The sequence below is a fragment of the Branchiostoma belcheri genome, unplaced genomic scaffold (genome assembly GCF_001625305.1).
Source record: "Branchiostoma belcheri isolate BF01 breed outbred unplaced genomic scaffold, Haploidv18h27 scaffold76, whole genome shotgun sequence".
NCBI lineage: Eukaryota > Metazoa > Chordata > Leptocardii > Amphioxiformes > Branchiostomatidae > Branchiostoma > Branchiostoma belcheri.
The window spans coordinates 324,930-348,718 of NW_017804420.1; the positions used below are offsets into that span (position 1 = coordinate 324,930).

Sequence of the window (23,789 nt, forward strand, 5' to 3'; positions counted from 1 at the left end):
TAGTCAACCAGAAAAAAATAGCTCAGCAAGAACCTGAATTTTCCTTACTTATTACCTAGCCATGTTTAATCTACTACATGTAGTACCATAATTCACACACAAGTTAAGTATAAAACTATCCAGCTATGCCTTGACACTATGTATCTACCTCTATTCACAGTCATCAATAAATAATTCAGCACCAGAATAGAAATCTGAAGAAACAAAAACAAAGTACATTTGAACAACTAATGACAGCATTGCAGGAGTACAAAACTTACAACTAATACTAAAAATATAATCGGAAGATAGGAAAAGTATTTCACTAGTATTTCTTTGGCTACACAGGAGCCAGAAAAATGAAATTGCAGTTTTTTTTGTACAAAACTCTGTTCACTGTTGCTGCTTTATCTCCAAGCAGATGTATGGTTCAGCTTGTTTCTGTACATCTTTTTTCTGCAGCACTTTATACATGCAATTTATCTGCTTGGAGGTTACTAAGTACAACTGTGTTAGGATGGATTTCAGCTATCACCAAACACACTTTATGACTTTCTGACAACTTATGCTTCGTCCTATCATTGACACATGTTTTAACTTGCTCTTAAGTCTAAGTTAGTGGAACAACTTTTTTGCAAAACTTATTGTGGTAGGTAAAAAAAGAGACACAACTTATACAACTGTTTATAACTGCTCATATTATGTACCATTTCTTGACTTTGGCAGTGATCCAGATGGCCTTTACTTTTTCAACAGTACCTATCTCGAGATATTGCTAATAGTATATACAAAAACAATGTACACAACTATTTCAGTGAAAGCGTAGTAAACTCTGTCCTTACAAAAATACATTCCTGGTCCCTTCCCTTTTGGACAAGTTTGACTGAAATTCTACACAGTGTGCTTTCTTACTTTTATTGTTATGTTCATTGACTCTAGTAACTAAAAATTCATACAGTACCAGTGTTCAAGCCAGTGTCCATTCTTCTGACAAAATTTTTTTGGCGGGCATGAATTTTGTCCAATCTGTCATCTTTGACAAACAAAAATAGGCAAGTAAAGATATGAAATGAGATGGAGAAAATGGCATTTAAGGATATACCGTCGAACAAAATAGTGATGACAAAAATTCAGGCTGGCTAGAATACTGTATTATATCAGTAAACAAATACATGTATGTTACAAAACAAACCTTTTCCTTGCTACCTAATCATGTAACCAATAGAGAATTGGTAGACGAACTGCTACTTAATGTAAGTAAAAAACTGTGTTTTAAGTACTGAAGGGAAAAATGCTTGTAAACTTTCTGGTACAAGATCAATCCAACTACAGATTTAACATGATTTGGCTACAATATCCTGTCATACATCCACAATTCTGCATCAATACATACATGATTCACACACCCGAGTTTAACATATTTTCACACTTACTGAAGTGAACATGGAAGTACAATGTACCTGTATACTAACACCCACAGTAAAATAGTTTGAAGAAAAATGAAATTTGTAAATCTACTTATTAATATGAATAAATTATTTTCTACACCAATGGGTGATTTTGTTTCATGTAGAGCAAGCAAAATCCTACAAAGTTTGGCAGATAGGAACATAATGAAACTTTTGCTGCTATCTAAACTCATTAAGGTAAAGGTAGTCCTGTAGCTTTTTTGATGCCATAGGGGCAGTGGGTTGTTAATCCACTGTGTCTAGGGCACAGTTTTGGAGGGCAGAGCCCATCCCTCTCCTTCCACTGCATTTTACCTCCCCAACCAAAGTCGGGTACACCTTGGTGGATTGAGGAATATAGTGTAACGTGTGCCTTTTCCAAGGACACAACGTCTAGCAAGGATTGCAAGGGATCGAACCTGTGACATCTCAATCAAGTGTCCGCTTGCCTAGCCATTCTGTTGTTGGACACCACAGGATACAGTAAACTCAGTAGAAAAATCTAAAAACAGAATATACTGTGATAGCAATTCAAACTCAACACTGTACAATCTAGTTCATTGTTCACATTTCCACAAAGTAGTTGCTCTTACTCTACATGAATATTTTAATTACAAGTACATGTGTATAAATCTACACACATCTCCCTTGACATCAATGTCCCCAATAAATATGGAATTTGTGGCTCTTTACACATGAGCACATAACTTAGCACAAGAATATCTGGAAGCTTTTTTGATAATCATTTTTTGTCAATAAATATTATTATAATACAACTTGTTACAACCACAGATAAACATGTAAACATATTCATATTGACATTGCATGTTTAGCATAGGTTTGTCTTCTTTGAATGTCTGTACACATGGTTCTTTCTTGCTGTAACATTCCACAAGTAGATACAGTTGGCATCAAATGTTCCACAAAAGGGAATAAGACAAGTCTACCAGCACCTGAACATTACTTACAATCCTTTGGTAGGTGTAGTCAAACTTACGTACAATGCCTTCTCTTTCTATATATAAAAAAAAACCGACCCAGAAATCCTTTCAAAACCAATATGGCTTTCAAGGAAAGTAGTTACTGAAATTTTCCTGATAGGAAAATTGGAATACTGGAGACCAAAAGTTCAGAATTTTTGCTCTATTGTTTAATCTTTATAAGGACTCGGAGACTTTGTCCCCACCGCCTTTGTCTGTCACATTTTCTGTTGTGCTTTTACGGCTACCTTGTTCCACAGTGGTCATGTTTCCTTCCCCACTACCCCGTTCCTGACTGTCCTCGCTCCCATCAAACCATGAGGTGTTGCTGATGAAGGTTTGTTGTGTGTCTTCATCGGAGCCGCCGCTGCACTGGATACCCGCGGTCCCGCTGTCGCCTCTCTCGTGCTCATAGTCCGAGAGAGAGTCCGAGTCGTTGTCTGACTCCGAATCCGAGAAAACCTCCGCTCCTTGGAAGACATAGCGGTTGGGAGGGACAAACTGGTAGGAATGGTCTGTATGATAAGAAAAAAGTAGGTTTAGAGACAATTTCAACATCTCCTATTTTGTTGACATCAGTAGAAAATAGCATGTCGACAGAAAGTAATTCAGCCTATGCAAGATTCACAAAGCCTACCTGGTAGTCTCTTTGCTACACTTTCTTTGGGCTGACGCTTGCTCTGCCAGCATCGACGCAGAGCTTCCATATCGTGCTCAGACTCAGGGTCTCTGTCAAACTCATCTCCCTTGGAGCTGGGACTTGACGCCTGGTCCCCTGTTCTACTCAACTCTGGAGAAGTCTGTTCCTGACTAGTAGATGATACCTCTGCATCCTGATTGGCTGATACCCCCGCATCCTGATTGGCTGATACCTCTGCATCCTGATTGGCTGATACCTCTGCATCCTGATTGGCTGGGGAAGACTTTGGTTGCTCCTGATTGGCTGGCAAACAATCTATTCTTTGGTTGACATTTGCTTCTGTTGGCTCCTTGGTTGTGGATAAATTTGGGCTATGCATGTTAGATAATGAGCCCTGTGTGCAGTTTGGGGTGCAGCTGCCCTCTGGGGCTACTTTCTTTGGAGGAATTTCAGAAACCTGGTTCAACGGAGTGCCTGAGTCAGAATCAGTGGTCCAGCCTTCTCCCAGGAGTCGACAGATTTCTTCAACGATGACATCGCTGTCTCCGAGGAGCTCAACGTCAAACGTCATGTGATTGAGGGGTTCCCTGTTGATCAACACCTGTGGCACTTCAGCTGGGATGGAACCTGGCAGAAAATGGACAAACGGCATTGATTCATTTGGAACTTAACATGTTTAGGAAAGAAAACTAAAGTAAACTTGATCTAGTTTTAGCTCACTGAACGAAGAGCCATTCTTTTACTGGTTGTGACAGATTGCTACGTACAGTATTTACAGGTTCATTTACTGGTGATATTCTCCTAGATCTTTTCGACAAGTACAGTGAATGGTGGGCCACAGCTTAACGCCCTGTCCTAAGGACTACGACCCTTTACAGCAGTGACAACAGCCGCTTTCTCTCATGCCAAATGCTGTTTTCCTAAAGTTTCATGTTATCGGAAGTGCCTAACAGTGCCTGAAGACGTGACTTACTTATGAAGAAAATTCAAACTGTAATTAACAACAAAAAAATTGCACAATGCACAACTTCTGTGACAGCACAGATGAAGTGGATTGCTAATTGCTTGACTAAGACAGGAGTTAAAAGTTGGGTAAGTTCAATTTTTTTTTAAGTTTAAGTTTTCTTCATAGTGACTTGTACAAGCAGTGATGAAGTGTATGCTTTCATGATGCGTTACTTACTTGGTATGAGAGCCACAGGTCGGACTTTGAGTCGGGACCCGATCACAATCAGCAGGTCCACTTTGTCCTTGTCCACAGAGATGGTCTGGTGAAACTTGTCCGACAAACCCTCGCCAAAGAACACGATGTCGGGCTTCATGACGGCCATGGGACCGTCAGGCGAACACTGTGGGCAGCGCGGCACCACCTGGACATGGAGACAACAATGTCAGGATGTACATTTGATAGGTTTCCAATAGCAATATTGGATCTTCAAATCTTATGCCTAATCCCATAGAAAGAACACCATTGGTGCCAAAAGGCTACCACAGGAGACTAAGGTTAAAGATTTCATGATTTTCATCCATCCTTTAACCAATACAAATATGGGAACCAAACAGCTACCTTTGGAGGCTAAGGATTGAAAATTTTCAGTTTTTCCATCTATCCCATGATCAAAACAAATTTGGTGTCAAACGTTTACCTTGGCAGGCTAACTGGCACTCACCTGGTCAAAGATGTCCTGTCTGATCTCTTCACAGTCCACCTTTCTCTTACAGTTTGTACAGGAGGCTGTGGCAAAGGAACCTGAAGAAAAGGACCAGGAATATAAGTTCAAACAATCACAGTAAAATGCATAGCTTGAAATTCTCATCTCCTCTACCCATTAGTCTAAACACTTGACCCCACTGACGATTGTGGCACCATTTTCTCTTGGGAAGGCTCACAAGAGCACAAAAGAAACAGAAAAGGAATAGAACTTAAAACAAACTAGAAAGGTAACATTTGCAAAGCAAATGCATAATGTTTACCTCTGTATATGGTCTGCTCTGTTAATTCTTACTCAAACACATTCATATATATATCAGTGGTCGAAATACTTTTTTTCAGTACTCTGCAATATTGCAGAAGAGTCAAAATTTTGTTCTGCAATTTGGAAATACTTTCTGCAAATACACAAGCCTCCATATTACAACCTTTCTGCAAATACACAAGCCTCCATATTACAACTTTTCTGCAAATACACAAGCCTCCATACTACAACCTTCTCAAACCAATAATTCCTTTTTTACATCACATATAGCTTTGTAAATCTGTACAGTAGCATTACTGGACTGCAGGAGAATTTCAGGTTTATAAGCATAAACTATGGATTAATATGCAAATTAGTGAAGACAATTTTTTGGAAGTCCAAAAGGAAACAAAAGATAGACAAGTCAAGACAAGGATGATGCAAATTAGTGAAGAAGCTCCTGTTGTTTCAGAACAGTCTGTCCCTGGGGCCTGGAAGTTTTAGTTTGCTAAATTGAAAACTAATGAATCTGGAGCCTATTTTTCCTTCTGCAAAATTGCAGATTGTATATTTTTTTCTTCTGCAATCTTGAAAATCTATCTGCAGATTGCAGACTGCAGGCAGGTATTTCGAACACTGTATATATATGGTCAGACAGGAGTATAAATCCCTCTTACTATAAAATTGCAACATTATGTAACCCAACACCAGTTACCATGGTGAGAGATGATAACAAATCAAGTCATTGGCCAGGTCAGGGGTCCGTGTTTGGAATGGAAGAAGAAGAAACGTAGTAAAAACAATATGTTTTCCTTCGTAAACATAATTAACAGTTATCATCGTCATTCTATACCTACCGTGACACTGTATGATCCTCTGTATACCAGCCTCCTGCTCCAGGGTGTCTATGTTTTGAGTGTAGTTCCTCAGCAGCTTGCCCTGCTCCTCCAACTGCCTGATGAACCTGTGGCACCGAGACGGCGTGTACTGGCCGGGGTAGATGGCCTTGGAAGACCAGGAAACAAAATCTGTTAGTTGACTCTTTTTGAGGGCTTATACATTGTACTGGAGAGTTCATCATTCAATTTTCTACAAATAACATAGAATATGTCCTCTGCAGCATCAAATGGCTAGTGGACACGAGACTGAGAGGTCATACTCATAGGATCAATTTCTTGCATTCCTGGGTAGACGTTGCGCCTTGGAAAATGCACTTTTGTACAAAATGTATTTCGAATGTCAAGGCCAGTCAGGCATACCTTTGCAAACTTGAAGAAAGGCCGAGGGTTTTTTCTGAAGTAGTCAATGTCAAACATGGCTTGAGGATCGGGCAGGTCAGGAAAGTCCACGGCAAGTTTGGCGTAGATTCCGTCCCGTGACCGGAAATCTGGAATGCCACAGGAGACAGAAACCTGCAGAAAGGATGATAGATTGTGAACCCTGAAAGTGATGTAAACGCTGTGCAATACATAGTTAAAACTTGTGTAAACGCAATGCAAACAGTGTGCACTAATAATCTAATTTAATCATGAAACGCACTGCTTTGAATCACATTTTGCACTGTTGGTTGTGTGCAGATGGAAAGTTATTTGAGATCTGTACTGCATGTTCACAGGACCAACACCTACCCCTGCACCAGTCAGCACAACAATGTTCTTGCTCCCGTGAATCAGCCTGACGACGTCCTGCAGAGTGTTGACGCTGGGAAGTTTCTCCCTCTTTGGCGGTTCTGTCAGGATGTTGACCACCAGTTTCCACAGGGTGAGGGAGTCCAGATCGGAGGGGAGGACCATGCTGGGTGGCAGGAGCTCCTGGAGGATGGTCCGAGGGTTGATCCCCATGGTCATCTGGTGCTGTACCCACTGCATGGGACCTGGGGAACACCAACCAATCATTAGCATTAAATGACAGTCAAACCTGCCCAAGCGGCCAATTCTTTCAGATAGCCAAATGGCCATAATAACTACCTTTTCCTGGTCCCCATTTTTTTCTTTTTTGAATTACTGTTATTTTTTTCTTATTCCTGTATTGTGTGTGGCGTATTCTTTCATCACACTGGTCATAGCATATTTTATGTCATTCCTGGGCCGTGATCGCGTCTGATACTGGTGTTCGAAACAGTGTGATAACCCACTAGTTACTAGTATCAGGGATTCTAACAGTTATCTGACTGGTTTCCAAAGAATAATTCAAACACCTTTCACGCACCTTGTGGGCTACTTTCAAAAATTTGAATACCGAATTCTGGAAATGTCCTAAGTTAGGGACACCAAATTTTCTCCATTTCTGTTTCTCAGGTGGGTATGACATATATAAAATACACGTGTACTGCATCCAGCATCACACTCTGTCCCGGCCCTTGCTTCAGTCTTTCCGCGATCCAATCTATGGTCAGGCTGGTATTCTAGATTTACATATAGCAATTAAACAGCATAGGTTTTACCTGATATACTGGTGGCCTGCCAGTCCCCTGTACTGGCGCTGGACACACTACTGGCTGACTCTGCATCACTGTCTGCCTGGTTCTCTGTACTCTGTCCCTCTCCACCGGTCTCCCCCAGCAGACAGTTCAGACTGGGGTCACCCGACAGGTCAGCTAGTTCATGGTGCCCCTCAAGGTCATGTTGGCTCAGGTCAGGGTCAGGGTGGTCACTGTCGTCGTGGGCCCAGCCGTTGGTGTAGTCAAAATCATTGCCGTGGTCACCAAAGCCATTGGTGTGGTGGAAGCCTTTAAAAATATATCATTTTCATTTTGAGCATGGATTTTCTTAAATGTGTGAAAACTCTATACAAGCCCAGAATTACATAGAAATACACTCTGTATAATGTCGGTAGAACACAGTGCACCTGCATAAAACCATGTTTTCTGTTGGCTGTTTGGTCAACATTGCATCAGAAGTTTGTCTGTTGATCTGATTATAACTTTTTTGACGGAACATTTCAAAGCTACAGAAGGGATATCATCCTTGAATACATGAACATGACTTTTAATGATACTGCTATGCACATTATGTTCTTGATTTTACCCAGGTGCAGTAACGTTACATTCTCCCGATGTAACGTATAATTCGAAGGAGAAGGTTGCAGATACAAGTGTGACATGTGGTTCTACAGGCCACAAAAAAAAATTGACTACCTTCCTGCATGATATACTAACAGTTATTCAAAGTGTATTGGGAAAAGACCTACCATTGAGCAGACTGTGGTCATCAGTCGACCCAGGTGTACAGTCATAATTACTCCAGGAGTCATCATAGGGTGGAGTTGGGGTCCCTACATCTGTAATGCACAATGTCAAAAATAAGTCCTCTTGCCACAAATAAAGGATTTTGAGTTAAGTTATGCTCCAAAAGGGCACACCTGTTGACTACTGAGGCCAAATGTAACATGCTTGAGTAGGGCTCGAAATACTGCATTGGTGCAGGTAACGTTGAAAAGATAATTATAATTTTCAAATCAAAGTCAAAAATGTAAGTTATCTATACATGATGAGAGATGGTATATGATGAGGAAACAGAAAATAGAATTGATAAGTAAGCAATTAAAAGCTCTGGCACACAAGGATATAAACGATTTAGTCTGTTAAAATTCGTAAAAGTCCTTAAATGTCGGTTCTGGGTTGGTAAAACGCGCGATGAGGAAAACACGAAAGCCCTTTAAATTTCCCGCCACCAACACAAGGGACTCTGGGATAGGGGACGCCAAGCAAAGCAGATTTGCATATATTATATCACCGAAAGTGGGTAACTACGGCGTCAAATATGGCAGAATCATAACAAAAACACAGAAAACGGGCCAATTTTCACTTTATAAGGGAACCACAAGGTTTGAGCCGAGTCCGTGGCAACCGCATTCCGGGACATACGTCATCAAATAGGGCGTCGTCATGCGTACGCGATCTTCTGTCAGTTGAAAAATTCCATGAATCCGCCGCGGAAAAATCGAGAAATTGAGGCCTATTGCTCACCTATCGCGCCCGTTCCGTTCCAGATTGTATGTGGGACCTTTTGGAAGCCACCCACTTCCACTTCGGGGGTCAGGCCTTCGTCTGAAGACAGCCGGGCCCGTTTTTGGGGAGAGGTTGGTGAAATTTCGCTATCCTCCGCCATGGTGGAAGTTAAATTTCCTCCTGCCCGCGCACTGCATGGTGGGATATTCGGCAGGTACCACTTCCGGGTTTGGGGGGTGTAAACAACAGGACAGGTGAATCACGTCTTACAGCTGAATCACGTGCAGTACGTGCGCTGCCTTACAGGTGACTGTTACTCACGTCTTGTGTGACGTTCCTTGTCGCAAGGGTACATATGTCATGATCCTTGACGAAGGGCACGCTAATTTTGCTACGCCACGGTACAATTAAATGCATGAAACAAAATCCATGCAGACTCTGGATTCCAACCTTGACTTTCATTAAGGGACACCTCCGTAATTATGCATGTCGGGACCTTGACACTGCGTTAAGCTTGAGGGCAAGGTAGTGACGTCACGGCCACAAAGTACTGGGATATTGTCTGTCCTTGTCCATTTAGCTGTGTGGCCAACTGGCCATTGTTGCATGTTGTACTCTGACTGTATTACAGAGAATGGGCCATGGGTTGCTGGTAGCCTGGTAAATGAATTCAAATAACTATGGATTCCCAAAACAATATGTTACATGATTTGTTTTTAATACACTGAACAGGCATACATCTCAAGCACAAATTGTGCAAGGTTGTTCTAGTGTAGGAGGTAGGACTTGTACACATGTGGTGTCACATCTGGTATCAATAAAGGACAGGGACCTCTGTCCCTGCACATCAGTCTGCCCCAAGCCGTGGTCGAGTGTGGTCATCTCTATAGCAGCATCAAGCATATATAACACTGGTGGCAGCGGACAGCGCTTTCGAGCGCTCAACCCACGCCATACCGACGATGCCGCCCGACTAGCTAGCATCCCTGACCTCGGCTAAGCAGGGATCGACCGCTGCCATCGTTACCATGCTGCCCGATCCGCCAGCCAGCTACCCGGCCACACCGACTCGACCCCTGACAGCCGCCATGCCGCCCGACACGCCAGACCGCCGCTCTGTATCCGGCCACACCGACTAAGAATCCGTCGACGCTGTCGCTGCGTGCCACGACCTCTTTTCTACCCAGCCGTGCTCCCGTGCACCAGGCCTGCCGTGAACCTGCCATTTGTCTCAGCCATGCAACCCTGCCCAAGACCGTCAAGACCGTGCCATGCCGTCACCTTCCAGCCCGAGCAGCCTGTGCCACGTCGCCGCGTCCCGACCGCCCGCGGAATCCAGCCCGCTGACTCCAGGCAGCCCTCGTGTCGCAGACAACCGACCCCATCATGAGTAGGAACTGACTTTCTAACATGACGTGACCTGCTTGATCTTTGCTGCGAACTCTGATTACTGTATCTCTACCCACAGAACTTTCTAAGACCTATGAACTCTTGTGGTGTTGACTTGTTGCACAATATGTTTTGTTTTCTATGTTTGCCCTTGCTCGCACGCCTACGGGAAGCGACCAAGCCGCCTTGAGCCTATGTTGTGTTACTTGCAAATGATGCTTGCCTAGTAGAAATGCTTGCCTACGGGACGACCCTGCTAGGAAGATCATGTATTAGCCTTTGTGTTTTAAATTTGTGTTTCTTGCGAATGATGCTTGTCTAGTAGAAACGCTAGCCTACGGGACGACTCTGCTAGGAAGATCATGTATTTTTTGCGTTCCCGGATCACACTGTCGCTGTGTGACGGTCCGGAAGTCCCCATACTGCCCCACGCTAGGGAGTACGCGAGGAAATGCGAACTTTGCCGCTGTGCAAGTTCAAAATTATGTGCTATTTTGTATGTGAATTGTTTATGCCTGTTCGTTTATTATTGTGCTCCACATGTACTGTATAGCAGCGGTCCGTCTTACCCTTACCATCAAATTCCAAAGACCATGTGCACATCTGCTTTTTGTTGGCCAAGTTAATTAATAGCATCCTGTTACTTTATGGACCCAATTTCAAACCCATTATCATTGTTGTTTTTCCGGTGGCCATTATTATTACAGCGGTAACACTTTTAGTTATAGATTAGCGTTTAGCCACTGTAGCATTTGTTTGATGTAGTTTGCTGTTAGTTGTTTTTTAGTTGTTTTTGTTTTTCTGCCCCTCAGTATATTTATGTGTCGAGGACGACACCTTTTGTGAAGGGGGGCCAGTGTAGGAGGTAGGACTTGTACACATGTGGTGTCACATCTGGTATCAATAAAGGACAGGGACCTCTGTCCCTGCACATCAGTCTGCCCCAAGCCGTGGTCGAGTGTGGTCATCTCTATAGCAGCATCAAGCATATATAACACTAGGAATATACAAGAGGGCCTGCAGGGGGGTCCCAATAACGCTCTACGCTGTATTCGGAAACCTCTCGATTACGCTTTACGATAAATTCCAAGTGGCTACAACGCATTACGTAGAATTAAAACGGCGAATACGCTCTATGCAAAAATATAGGAGCGGTCCGTCTACGCTCTACGTAGAATTAAAACGGCCGATTACGCTCTACGGAAAAGGGCTTGTGGGCCCCCATACAATATTTTTTCTACTGCAGTACATCTGGAAATCTGGTATGGTTTAGCATTATTCTGCATTGGTTGCTCTTTTCCTGTCTTTATATTGGACAATTCACTGCATGTTGACAGCCTGGTCTTTGTCAAGAAATGAGAGCAATACACTGCTTCTGTGATGTCACGTTATGCAAGTGACATAATTGTTTTTTGAAAAATCTTGGACATTTCACTAGAATATTTGCACAAGGCCATCTATATCAGGGCATTACAACCATTACTCAACAAAGATAGACTTCCTGCAACCTATGATCAAGGATGATGAAAGCTTCCTGCTATGATCCACTTTAACGTGCATCACGCAAGTGGTGCATTGCTCATTCCTTGACATGGACGACGTTATGCCTGAACAGTTAAACGTGGGCTTCCTACGAGACTTTATTTCCCTGCCTGAGTCCTACTTCTCTCCAGGTGCAGAAATCATATTCCGTAATTGCTTTGTAATGACTTCTACCAACTCAGATGACCTTTCAAGATAACCAGTGATACATTGTACATGTACATGTATTTCCTATGAACCAGGTGTGACCACAGGTGTCAATGGAGTCCATCTTCAGCTACAAGAAGGATCAGGATGAGGACTTGTACAAGATACTGGGATGTGATGAACAGTCAACGGTAGGTTAAAGAGAGGGTCTACATGCCTTTTTCTGTGAGGCATAGCAAGCCATTTTATTAATTTTTTGTTGTTAGAATGCATGCAGTATGAATGTGTGATACATTTTTTTAAAATCCAAAATACATGTGTAAATGGTGAATACTAGAGCATTGGAAGCCCTGAATCTTTAAGTTCCTAAAGCAAACCACCAGTAATAATATGTGACTGTCAGCAACTATTCATCAGTTACCTGACAGCCCCATTTCAGTAAAGTAGCTTAACTATCATGACTGACTGTTATGTGACTGACAAGTACTGATGTTGCCATTTTCAGACTGAGCAGATTAATCAGGAGTTCAAGTTGAAGGCCCTTGACTGTCACCCTGACAAGAAGCCAAATGACCCAGAAGCAGGTGAGATACTTTTCAAATCTGGAAAGACACTGAGTCTTGGAATTTGGAAGTTACTGTAATTCACTTCATCATGTTTGAAGAAATGTTCAGCAGCAGGTGCAGAAAAAAAAGTCGGCGAATTATTTGTAACCGTAATTATAAGTTCGCAGTACAGAAGTGACTGCAAAAACTGCAAATATAAAGTACCATTAAAAAAATCAGAATTTACTGCATTCAATTACTCAGTAACTGGCTGCAGAAATTAAGAACTGGAAGGGTGCTTTGCAAGATTTGATGTTTCCTAACATCAGAAGAGTGTATGTTTTGTCCAAACTTCTTTGTTTCTTGCGATGCATTTGACCATTTTCAGAAACTGTCATATTTCATTGTCATTGGGTTCATGCTATCTTTTTAAAAGACTTCTATGATGTCCATAATGATATGGTAGCTGAAAGATATCAAAGACTTCAGCAGGCGAGGGACGTTCTGATCAATGAAGAGAGTCGGGCCAAGTATGACCACTGGCGCCTGAGTGGGATCGCCATGCCGTACAAACAGTGGGTGGCTATGGGCAAGTCTGTACATACTGTGAGTTACAGTCTTTATCTACTTTACCATCTTTACTGTCATAATTATCTATGGGCTTGTATCAACCAGGACCAAGGTAGCACACATTTCACTCCACAGTCCTATCAAGCATTACTTTTTCATGTTCAATACCAGTGTATCAGTAAAAGTCAAACTTTTGCAATGCCTTTACCATAATGACTTTAACCTGAATGTTCAACAGTATGTAAGATAAGTGTATACCCTTTACAAATAGAGGAAACAACAATACAAAAAAACTGCCTGTTCTTGGGAGAAATGTGGACAGTATGCAACTAATGTAGTGGAAAATGATTCAAATACATGTACATAATTCAACTGCGAATGTTACCAATTTGACATTGATAGAAACAGATTATTCATGATAGACATGTAGTATTCAAAATCTCCCCAAGCTTTTCTAGGCTAAAAATCTAGAGAAAACAGTATTCATGTATCTAGCAAACAAGTTGAAAGAAATGTTAAGAATTGTTGGCTCATGCTCCATACCTTGTGTAGTCTATGCACTGGGCTATGAAGACTAAGAAGGATCCCATGCTGGATAACAAGCCTCACACTGACCAATCAGAAGATGGAGATGAAGATGCAATCAGCCAATCAGAGGAAGGGGTCTCAAAACCCGCAGGCCAATCAAAAGGTAGAACGCCTCTGCACATATTTTGTAACTGACCTTGTCTTTTCTGATTGTAACCTTTGCAGAATGACAGCACATTGTTTTTCTCTGTTTCTTCCTCTCCAAACACATAAGGTCAATGACCTCGACCAGATGGCTGTCACCATAGTAACTAGTGTTATAGAAGACTTCCTGTGGTGTTGGATACATTATGCAGCAGGGGGCAGGACAAAGTTGGAGGGGCTGGTCAATATATACATTTGTACATGTACATGAATGTGTTCAAGTAATGAGAATAAACAGACAAGTAGATTATTAGGCTACACCATGTGATGGTAAACATTTTGTCAATGTTATTACATATTTTATTGAACGTATATTTAATTCTCATGACGTATGCATATTTTACCATATACTGATGTAGAGTCTGAAAGAGGTGCTACTCACTCACAAGAGCATCAGTCTCCCAGCAAGAGACTACGAGTTTTTGCAGAGTCAACTTCAGGACAGGGTTCATCCATAGGTATGTATCACAGTTGATTGTGAACTGGTAGGTGGTTCTGTAGCCCTTTGTTAGGCCACCAGTGGAATCCCCTTTAAAAGCTACAGTTAATCCACTGTCTAGGGGATGGTATTGCAAGGCAGTGCCTATCCTTTCACCACCTTTTACCTCCCCAACCAAAGTTAGGTACCCATTTTACACCTGGGTGGAGTGAGGAAAGTTGTGTATAGTGCCTTTCCCAAGGACACAACGTCCAGCCAGGAATCGAACCCGTGACTTCTTGATCTTGTGTCCACTTGCCTAGCCACTCGGCCATTGTATGCCTATATGTACATTTATTTTTCATTTTCTACCTCAGCCTGGTCTAGAGGAGGATGCTGGTCCAGCCAGTCGCCAAATGAGACACTCCGGAAATTCAGGAACTATGAGATATAACTGCAATGCTGCCTTGACCAGTAAGGGGGAGTGCTTGTCATGTCATGTCATGTCACAGAGAATGCAATTTGTTCCTATGGGCACATGTGTATCTCTGCATTCAGGTACCTTATTTATTGCTGAGGACAGTTTATGATAGGTATATGTGTATACAGTGTGTAGTTCTGAAATGTTTCATATAGTCTTATAGTTGATGTTGTATTTGTACATAGCTTTATTGAATCATAGTCTTGTATTTATAGTTGTGTCATCTATGTGTTATATTTGGAATCTTGATTTTAATCTTATGAGTCAGACGGTTGCCAACACACGTGACGCATAGCTGAAAGCATAGGCACCATGATATAAAGTTTATGTTACTAGTAACTTCTAATATCATGGCTGTATTTACATTATGCAAAAGTGAATGATGTACTGAGATGGCCAAAAGACAGGATACTTCAACTATAAAAGTAAGTGTTGAAGGTTTCACCAGTGTACCAGTGCTATTTGAGTAAAAGTATGTACCCATGCATAGAGGATGATAGTCAAACTGTACACAAGTATCACCTTCATGGTCATGAGTGGTTCATATGAACCACCAGGACTGTCTCAGTGTTTTTGCTGCTAATAAAGAAAGTGTTCCTATTGGTAAACTACATGTAGTGTGTGTCATCCTGCCTTGCAAATAATATTTTTTCTTTCACTAAACTCTGGCTGGATAAATTTTATTTCCCCACGATTTTCTTCTCCAAATCATAGGACAAAGCAATTGAAAGCACATTTTGAACACACAGATAATCAAAGTTATGATTTTCCTGTGATGAGGGGGGATACAGACTTGGTAACAGCATTCTCAAGAAGTAACAGTGTCTTGTTTCATTATTACTGTACTTGACAATAAGAATACATTATGGGACAACACTCTTCCTTTTTTGACCGCATATTGCAGCAACGACACCTAGCTGCAGTACTAATCATGATCAGTCATTGTTGTCCTGAAGAAGGTGACAGTCACAAAACGTTGGATGTAAAAACCTACTTGTACTATACATACCCCTTCTAGCCAATCAACTACAACTTAAAGTTTAGTTTTTATTCAAACATATCATCTTTTGGTTCTTCAGGAAGGAACGGTTCTACTTGGAACTTGTATGACGGGGTTCCTTTTGCATGTACCAAGCCTCTTGTCACAAACGGACCTGTAAAGAGAAAAAAAAAAAACAAGATAATTACAACTTTTTTTTGTCTGAAACAAACCATAGTTTCAAACCATTATTTCAACATTGTCCTGGGGGAGCACCCAGAAATGTGCATGCCTTCACTGATTGACATGATGTTACATCAAACAAAAGTAAGATGATGGAAAAAATTTCAGGCTAGCTAGAACCCTGGCATTGTTGTTTCGAAAGGACAGTTGTTTAAAATGACTAATAAACTGGTGGACGTCCCAATCACTAAGTACCTAATACCAGCCCAGAAGAGAACAAGAAATAGCCATGCCTTCAAGTACCAGAGTTATCAACCAAGGATTGAGGTGTTCAAGAATTCATTCTTTCCTTCAAGTATCACAGATTGGAACTCGCTGTCACCAAGTACAGAAGGGGCATTGTCATTAGATAGCTTTAAACAATGTCTAGAGTTAGATGTCCAAGGGCTACGTGTAACAAGTTGATTGGCATAATATAGCCAGCTGCCGCCGCGCCGCGTGGTATGTTACGCCGAAAGGCGGTTATACTGGGTATACAGATACAGACAGAAGCGAACATACCGAAGCTGAGAGGCTTGTGTGAGCAGACAGCCTTGATCATACAGTCAATGTTCTCAGTCAGCTGTTCATCTGTCATGTCCAGCTGGAGAAGAAAACAAGGCAATCAGAGATGGCGGACTTCACCCCCTCATCCACACTACTTTGCAACCCTTTCAGACCCACTGACAAAACTAGCAGGAATGTACGTAAAAAAAAAAAGGATAAAAGGCAAGGTGTTCTTGAGGTTAAGGTTGCTGACTTAAAACTTGAAGGTTCTGGGTTTGAATCCCCGGCAAGCCTCAGTGTTGTGATTTTGGGAAAGGCACTAAGGCCACACCAATTTAATTTCTTGGTTAACGGATTCGCCCGCTTCATTTTTTTCTGATTTGCAAATAAAAATAAAAATTCAGAATCAACTGCAAAATGCTCATATTTTGCCCTGCACAGTTGAAAATGGTTCTTTTCATCCTAGTTGTTACAGTTATTCCATCTTTCAATGCAATGGTATCATTAAAATGTCAAAATTCATTGTTTAAATTTTGAACCAGCCTGGTGTGTTGACTTCATGGCTCCTTTCGTACCATTTTGGGCCATAATAGGATGCCTAGGCCTGTTTTTATTTTATTTTTTTCGCCTGCCCGCTCCATTATTTTTCTAGAAAAATCCGTTAACCAAGAAATTAAATTGGTGTGGCCTAACCCGGTATTTTCTCACTCAAAAATGAGTACCTACCTTTGGTTAGGGACATCCTCTCGGATAGGACATAAAACTGAAGGCACTGTGTTTGAGGAGAGCCACACCTTGAGCATGTTAAAAGATCCCATCACACTTATCAAAAAAGAGCAGGGGCTCAAACCTTACAGTCTGGTCTCTGGGTTGACATCTCAAAAAGGTGATAGTCACCCATTCTGTCATTTCTTCCACATATGTATGTGGTAAATCTCAATAAACTAGAGAAGTAACATTTGCAAAGCAAATGTATAATGTTTAGCTTTGGACATGGTCTGCCCTGGTAATTTTTACTCAAACACATTCACATACATGTATTACGAGTATATGGTGACAGGAGTAGAGCAGACCATGAAATTGCAACATTATGTAACCCAACACCAGTCACCATGGTGACAGACGTCAACAAATCATGTTATTGGCCAGGTCAGAGGTTAGTGTTTGGAACAGAAAAGGAGGAAGAAACTGAGTAAAATCAATATGTTTTCCTTCGGTAAACATAAGAAATAAACAGCTGAAACACACTACTCACCCTCCCGATGATGACATTGACATGACCCTTCCCCTCCTGTTTAGGGTGGTTGTAGGTGAGGGCGGCATATTTCTGACCTCTACTCCACAGGTCAACCATGTAGGAGATGTCATGTCCAACTGTGTCTACAGAACACAGAGACAGACATGTAGTAGAACATTCATCAATCAGTGACTGTTTTTGAAAGGTAAAACATGTACATGTATTAATGTTTATGACAACAATGACACTGAAATACACAATAGATAACTCAGATAACTTCTCATGTATACGCCTGAAAATTGCAAAAAAAGAATGTGAAAAACATAATTAAAAGCTGCTCATGTCTTGATTAAAATGCATGGAAAAGCCGTGCAATTCTCTATCTATAATAATGCGTGTAAACTATTAGTAGGTACTGTTATAGATAGCCACTCAGGAAAAAGAAGAAATATATAAAGTATCTTCAACAACATAATCTACTGTAACAAATGTTTTTAATGTAACTTACTTCTCTTTTTCTTGGGAAACTTTTTCTGAAGCTTCTTCTTGAGGACTTGGAGGTCTTGGGTAAGAGAGGGGACTGACACACAGTAGTCAAACTCAAGTTTGTCCTGTAGGATCTGTCAAGAGAAAACATGGACAAAAAATGTGCCTCTAAGGATTTTGGACACTGAACAAGACTATTTCCTAAGAGTGGCGAAGGAGGCTATTTACATCAGGGCCCACCACCTTTCACTTAACCGCAACAGGGGCCAACATCGTCTACCAGATACCTTTGACCCAGTGTTGACGACACACTTCAAAGAAGCCACGTGACAAGCCTCACTGGGTCAGTCTACTTAGGAAGACCAGAGTGACGGGTCAAAAGCTCTAGGTGAGAGAATTTTTTGTGTTGGGCCAAAAGTTTTAACTTTAAACATGTAACTACCAAAACAGATGAACGTTCATGATAGTAGATGTGACTTTTATTAGTTAGTTTAAGTCCTTCCTGCACCAGACAGTGCCATCTCTGGTTCAATAGCCCTTGGGCCACGTTGTTGTGAAATGACTACTGAATAGGGGCCTAGTACACTGGTAGTTTAAGTATCATGCTCTTTCCTAAATGCTGAGTGCTAAGCATAGAAAGCAGTGTGGCGCACAGTGTTTTGAAGTCTTTGGTATGACTTGACCGGGGAGTGAATTCACAACCTACCGAATGCAAGGCAAACACTCTACCCACTTGGCCATCGTACCAGCCTGCATGTGTTTTGTTGACTATATTTTATATATCTTCAAGCTGATTGATAAATATACTGTAAAATGTCAATTCCTCTTCTTGGGGTTAGATTCTTCACAAATTGCACTCTAGCAAAGCTTATGATTTTTAATTATTATAGAGATTGACCAATAACTTTCTACATTCATATACAAGGTCAAGGATAGATTTTAAGGATTCAGAACAAAACTGCCAGATTTGCCAGAAATAGGACAATCCCATGGGTATAATAAAGACCTCTTGGATGAGCTCCGGGCCCCCAACAATGTGAGCACCACACTTCTTGGCTTCTTCAATATCATCAGGATCCTGGGGGAAAAGAGAGCATCTGAGCTGAGCACAAGGTAATGGTGTACAGAAAGTGTGAAATAAAGCGAGATGGGATGAAATTGAATGAAATGATTTAAAACATGAAGTAAAAACAAAGTACATGTAGATCACAAGTACATGTAGCACAAAGTATGTTCAATTTCGCTCTAGCCTGTTTTTACACAAGCCCTTGCTGCTGGAGGTTAATTGGATATGAAACATTTGACGTGAAAACCTTTTTATACAGCCTCTTGCCAACCTAATGAAATTATTCATAGACCATTACTCACTGTTGCAAACACCAGTATCTTCTTGGGCTCAGTAATAGTGTGGGGGAGGTGGACACTTCCAATAAATGGCTCCACCTTTTTCTGTATGGAACAGGAGTAACAATATTTCAGTTTAGTTAAAGTCCTGGGTTTATATCATAAACTATATGGACATGGATGTGGATTTTTATTTCCTACCTTGACTGTTATTACCTGTGATAACATAAAATTTAAAAAAAATTATGGTAATGACATCTGAACAGTTTTACTTTTAGTATAATCCACACTTCATAAATTCTGAGTGGTGCATGTAAAAATTGTCTAGTGCAAGTAATTTTCAGTGTTACCTTCATCAGTGCAAGTATACAGAAAAGACTTAATCTCAAAGCAAATCTTTGGGTGGCTGCAAAAACCATACCAAATTGGCCAGGCAGTATCCATTTGCCAGACAGTGGCATATTGGATATTACCACCCAAAGATCTGCTTGGAGATTAGAAAAGAGTATTTTGAGCCCTGAATGTCTATCCATTTCCCCCTAGAGGGGGGTGGGAATTGTCCTCACCTTTTTCTGCAGCTTGGTGTCCAGTTCCAGACTGATCTGTACCCAGATGTCAGGCTGTCTGAACTCCAACTCTGCAGCTTTCCTCATCTGTTGTAGACACTCCTCCAGTGGGCTGGGATACCAGGGATAATACCTGCCAAATCATATATATCATTTCATATCATACAATTATAGTTCTGCACTGTAATGTTCCCGATGTACATGTACATGTGCATGTGTATTCAAAACCAAAGTTTAGACTGTAGACATTAATGAGGGTTTGTATGCCTTTTCTGTGAGGCATAGCGAACTATTTTGATTCAGTGTTAATCTTAAAAAAAAATAAGCTGGCCACTTCAATTCAATTTTAAGAATTGTTAGGAAATTCTCTGTGAAGCTTAACTGGTCACTTCAATTCCAAGTAGCATGTTACTTGCTTAATTGTTATCATTTTTAAGCGTTAGAAAATTCTTTGTACATTGTGTATCACATGGTTGAATGGCAGAGCATTTACCCCTAAGCAAACCCTCACTAGTTCATGACTTGGACTTTTACATTCATGAAGTTGTGATACTATTTGCTTCATCAAAATTCTTCAAACTGTTAACAGTTATTATTCATTATTATATTATCATAATGTTTATTAGAATTTTTAAAATTTCATTATTAGAATTCTTCCCACTCTTTTCTGAGGAAGTCATTTACTTACTTTAAAACTTAAAGAATTATACACTTTATACCTTAAAACCATATATATTCTCTTGTTGTTATATATTCTCTTGCACAATGTAACAATCACACAAGTAGCATTTGCAACTGTTACAGCACAATTATAACTCAGAAATTGCCCCAAAACACGATGATCCTCCCATCAATGGTTTTCTGAAATCAGAGTCTGCAGATTAGCGCTGGTAAGCTGGTTAAAAGCATGCTAATCCACGTTTTATCCCCACAGGACTCCGCCAGAGATGTCAGTGCTAATCCCATGATGGATTTCAGTACCTCAGCAACAACTGCAGCTTCAGAGACTGAAGACACAGGGACATACAACTGTATTTGTATGGCAGGGGGCCAAATTCTAGCCTAGATGCCAGGCTTTTTAGCTTTAGTACAGTCTCAAAACACTGTAGCCTACCCCAGTGTTCTTAGCCTGGGTACCATCCTACTTGTATGCTGGGGCTCCCTAGCCTGGTTACCAAACCTATTATAGCTCCCGAGTCCTACATCCTCTCCGCATCCTCTCTCTCTATTTGCAGAGAGGATGTAGGACTCGGGAGCTATAATAGGTTTGGGAACCAGGCTAGGGAGCCCCAGCATACAAGTAGGATGGTACCCAGGCTACAGTGTTCTAGCCAGCCTGAAATTCATTTGTTATATGCAATTCTATGTGACTAGCACGTTGGCAGAATGTACTACGCCTGAATGAAACCCTAATCTTTCCACAGTTTTTGTTGGATTTTTGGTCAACGTTGCATCAGACTTTCGCTTCTTGCAGACAACATCTTTTCTGACATAACATTTGGACTATTTACAGACGAGATGTTAACCTCATATACGTGAATACGACCTTATATGAGACGTTCTGCCAAAGTGATATGCATTGTAATACATTACAGGTTTCACGCAGGTGCAGTAAGCAGGTTGGCAGAACGTACTGCGCCTGTGCATGTAATGTATTGTACCTCGGTAGCACTTTGGCAGAACGTCTCATATAAGGTCGTATTTGCTCATATAAGGTTAACATCCCGTCTGTAGCTTCCAAATGTTATGTTGGAAAAAATATTGTCTGCAACAGGCAAAATTCTGATGCAACGTTGACCAAAATCCCAACGTAAACTGTGAAAAATTTGGGTTTTGCACAGGCGCAGTACATACTGCCGAAGTGCTGATGCAGTACGTTCTGCTCATGTGACCACATCACCTCCTGCGCTGAATCTTAGGGGGTCTGGAGGCACGCTCCCCCTTGCAGAGATGATGAGAAGTGCAGACATACCTTATATGGTAGACATCATCTGTGGGGTGCCAGGCGACCCTATTTGGAGGTTTCAGAGGTCTTTGTTCCTCTTCTGCATCTGTTAGTACTTGTTGGATGGATGGTGTGCTGGAATGTAACAGAAATAGCCATTGTTATTTCCGTCCAAAACATCAACCTCACAAAGGTATTGTGGCCAAAGTCATTTAGAGACCCAAGTCTGAGGAAACAAACTGTAACAACACTTATATTAGAAAGACCAGTCAGCCACTAAAATAAAGTTATAAACAACATTGCAGTACTAGGAATGATGGTTATGCCTCGGTCATTTTCCACTACCTATAACCAAGGACTAAATTTGTGAAGTGAATTTTTGGATGCTTGAAACTGATGAGTCATACGAACAGAGATAGTGTTTGGTTATTGTATAACGTTACTGTGTATATATTTATATTGTAATTATACGCCGAATTGTAACTGAACTGAAGAATATGCAAAGACCCCTGACCTGCCTCCCGTTGACCTCTTGAAAAACGGCTTAGGCCGAAGAGTTTGTACTGCTACGAAATTGTACTGTACATTTTCAAGGTTAAATAAAGGTTAGAAAAAAAAAAAGGACATTATACACTGTGTATAATGTCCTTGCTATAACACAACCAGAGTCTGAGATACGGTTTCAATCACTTTAAGTGGCTTCCAAAAGTTCCAAAGTATAATTCAAATGCATTTTGACCCATGTGCAATGCTTTTGAAAATTTGAATACTAAATTAAGACATTGGAATTGATGTTACAATTTTTTTTTGTTAGGGACATTAGATTTTCTCCACTTCTGATACATTTCACATTGAAAGGAGGTTTTCTTGAGTGGGTATGACATATGCAAAATATAACATGGTGTATTCTGCATCACCCTCGGTCCCAGCCCTAGCGTGGGTTGAATCACCTTCGGGCAATCCGACCCACAGTTGGTTGGTACCTTGAGTGATATGGAAATTTTATTATTATACACCGTGTTGTATGATTTCTTACCTGTATGTCCTGTAGGATGTCTTCATTCTTTGCTGCATTGAAAAAATGCATGGCTGCCTAACTGGTTTCCAGTGGGTTCTGACGTGACATGAGGAACATCTAAGTACACCTGTGAGGGAGGAAACAAATTATGGGGTCTTAGTTTGCAAATATACTTGGGGTTTCTGTCTTTTGAGTGAGTGTCTGTTATGCTAACGTTAATATTGTGCGCCTGTTAAAATATATTGGTGTGAATAAGTCTGGCAGCTAAATGTAAAAGCTCTAAAGCATAGGTCTATAATCTCAGAGTATACAATATTGAAATCTATCGAGAAATTTGTAACATTTTCCACTCACAGGTCACCAAGGCGCGAGCATTTCTACAGGGCGCAGCCATCTTGGATCCGGAAATTCCCGAACCGTAATTAAGGGCTTCCGAAGGTTTCCGAAGACGATTGCATTCAGCTAGAGATGATTTTGCCGTGTTGTGTCTTTGAGATGTGCCCGAATTAAGAACGTGGCCATGTAACAGACAGTTCTTTTGATTTGGTAGACTTCGGTGAGTCTAATAGCCAAGATTATTCTATAGTACAAAAAATTTTTGGTTTCTTTGTGGGATTTTTTTTCGCTGTTGTCATCACACAAAAATTGCCAGAACATTACACGTCACTTTATAGGGGGGCAGATACAATTATAATGTAAATTCAAGCAAG

At 41.1% G+C, this 23,789-nt stretch overlaps 3 protein-coding genes across 4 annotated transcripts; 1 reads left to right on the forward strand and 2 right to left on the reverse strand.

Annotated features, from left to right (window-relative positions):
- Window positions 1–1,391: 1,391 nt before the first annotated feature.
- LOC109485494 (NAD-dependent protein deacetylase sirtuin-1-like) lies at window positions 1,392–9,133 on the reverse strand. The gene is made up of 10 exons (XM_019789165.1): window positions 8,970–9,133; window positions 8,192–8,281; window positions 7,446–7,730; window positions 6,631–6,875; window positions 6,262–6,414; window positions 5,860–6,007; window positions 4,718–4,797; window positions 4,231–4,417; window positions 3,045–3,674; window positions 1,392–2,922 (listed from the first exon to the last, which is right to left on the reverse strand). Exons 1-10 carry the CDS (start codon window positions 9,109–9,111, stop codon window positions 2,585–2,587), a joined length of 2,298 nt encoding a protein of 765 aa, XP_019644724.1. The 5' UTR covers window positions 9,112–9,133; the 3' UTR covers window positions 1,392–2,584.
- LOC109485496 (dnaJ homolog subfamily C member 12-like) lies at window positions 8,988–15,447 on the forward strand. 2 transcript variants are annotated; one of them, XM_019789168.1, is made up of 7 exons: window positions 8,988–9,082; window positions 12,125–12,220; window positions 12,535–12,613; window positions 13,041–13,180; window positions 13,697–13,835; window positions 14,236–14,334; window positions 14,672–15,447. In XM_019789168.1, the coding sequence occupies exons 2-7, from the start codon at window positions 12,143–12,145 to the stop codon at window positions 14,746–14,748; spliced, it is 612 nt and encodes a 203-aa protein (XP_019644727.1). In that variant the 5' UTR covers window positions 8,988–9,082; window positions 12,125–12,142; the 3' UTR covers window positions 14,749–15,447. The 2 variants fall into 2 exon arrangements, with proteins under 2 accessions (XP_019644727.1, XP_019644726.1); XM_019789167.1 differs by lacking the exon at window positions 8,988–9,082 and adding an exon at window positions 9,161–9,257.
- A 306-nt stretch (window positions 15,448–15,753) lies between these two features.
- LOC109485495 (39S ribosomal protein L1, mitochondrial-like) lies at window positions 15,754–23,692 on the reverse strand. Its single transcript, XM_019789166.1, has 10 exons — window positions 23,434–23,692; window positions 23,098–23,206; window positions 22,089–22,196; window positions 20,117–20,249; window positions 19,575–19,655; window positions 19,213–19,284; window positions 18,229–18,340; window positions 17,739–17,863; window positions 16,499–16,580; window positions 15,754–15,929 (listed from the first exon to the last, which is right to left on the reverse strand). Exons 1-10 carry the CDS (start codon window positions 23,471–23,473, stop codon window positions 15,823–15,825), a joined length of 969 nt encoding a protein of 322 aa, XP_019644725.1. The 5' UTR covers window positions 23,474–23,692; the 3' UTR covers window positions 15,754–15,822.
- Between the last annotated feature and the right edge of the window lie 97 nt (window positions 23,693–23,789).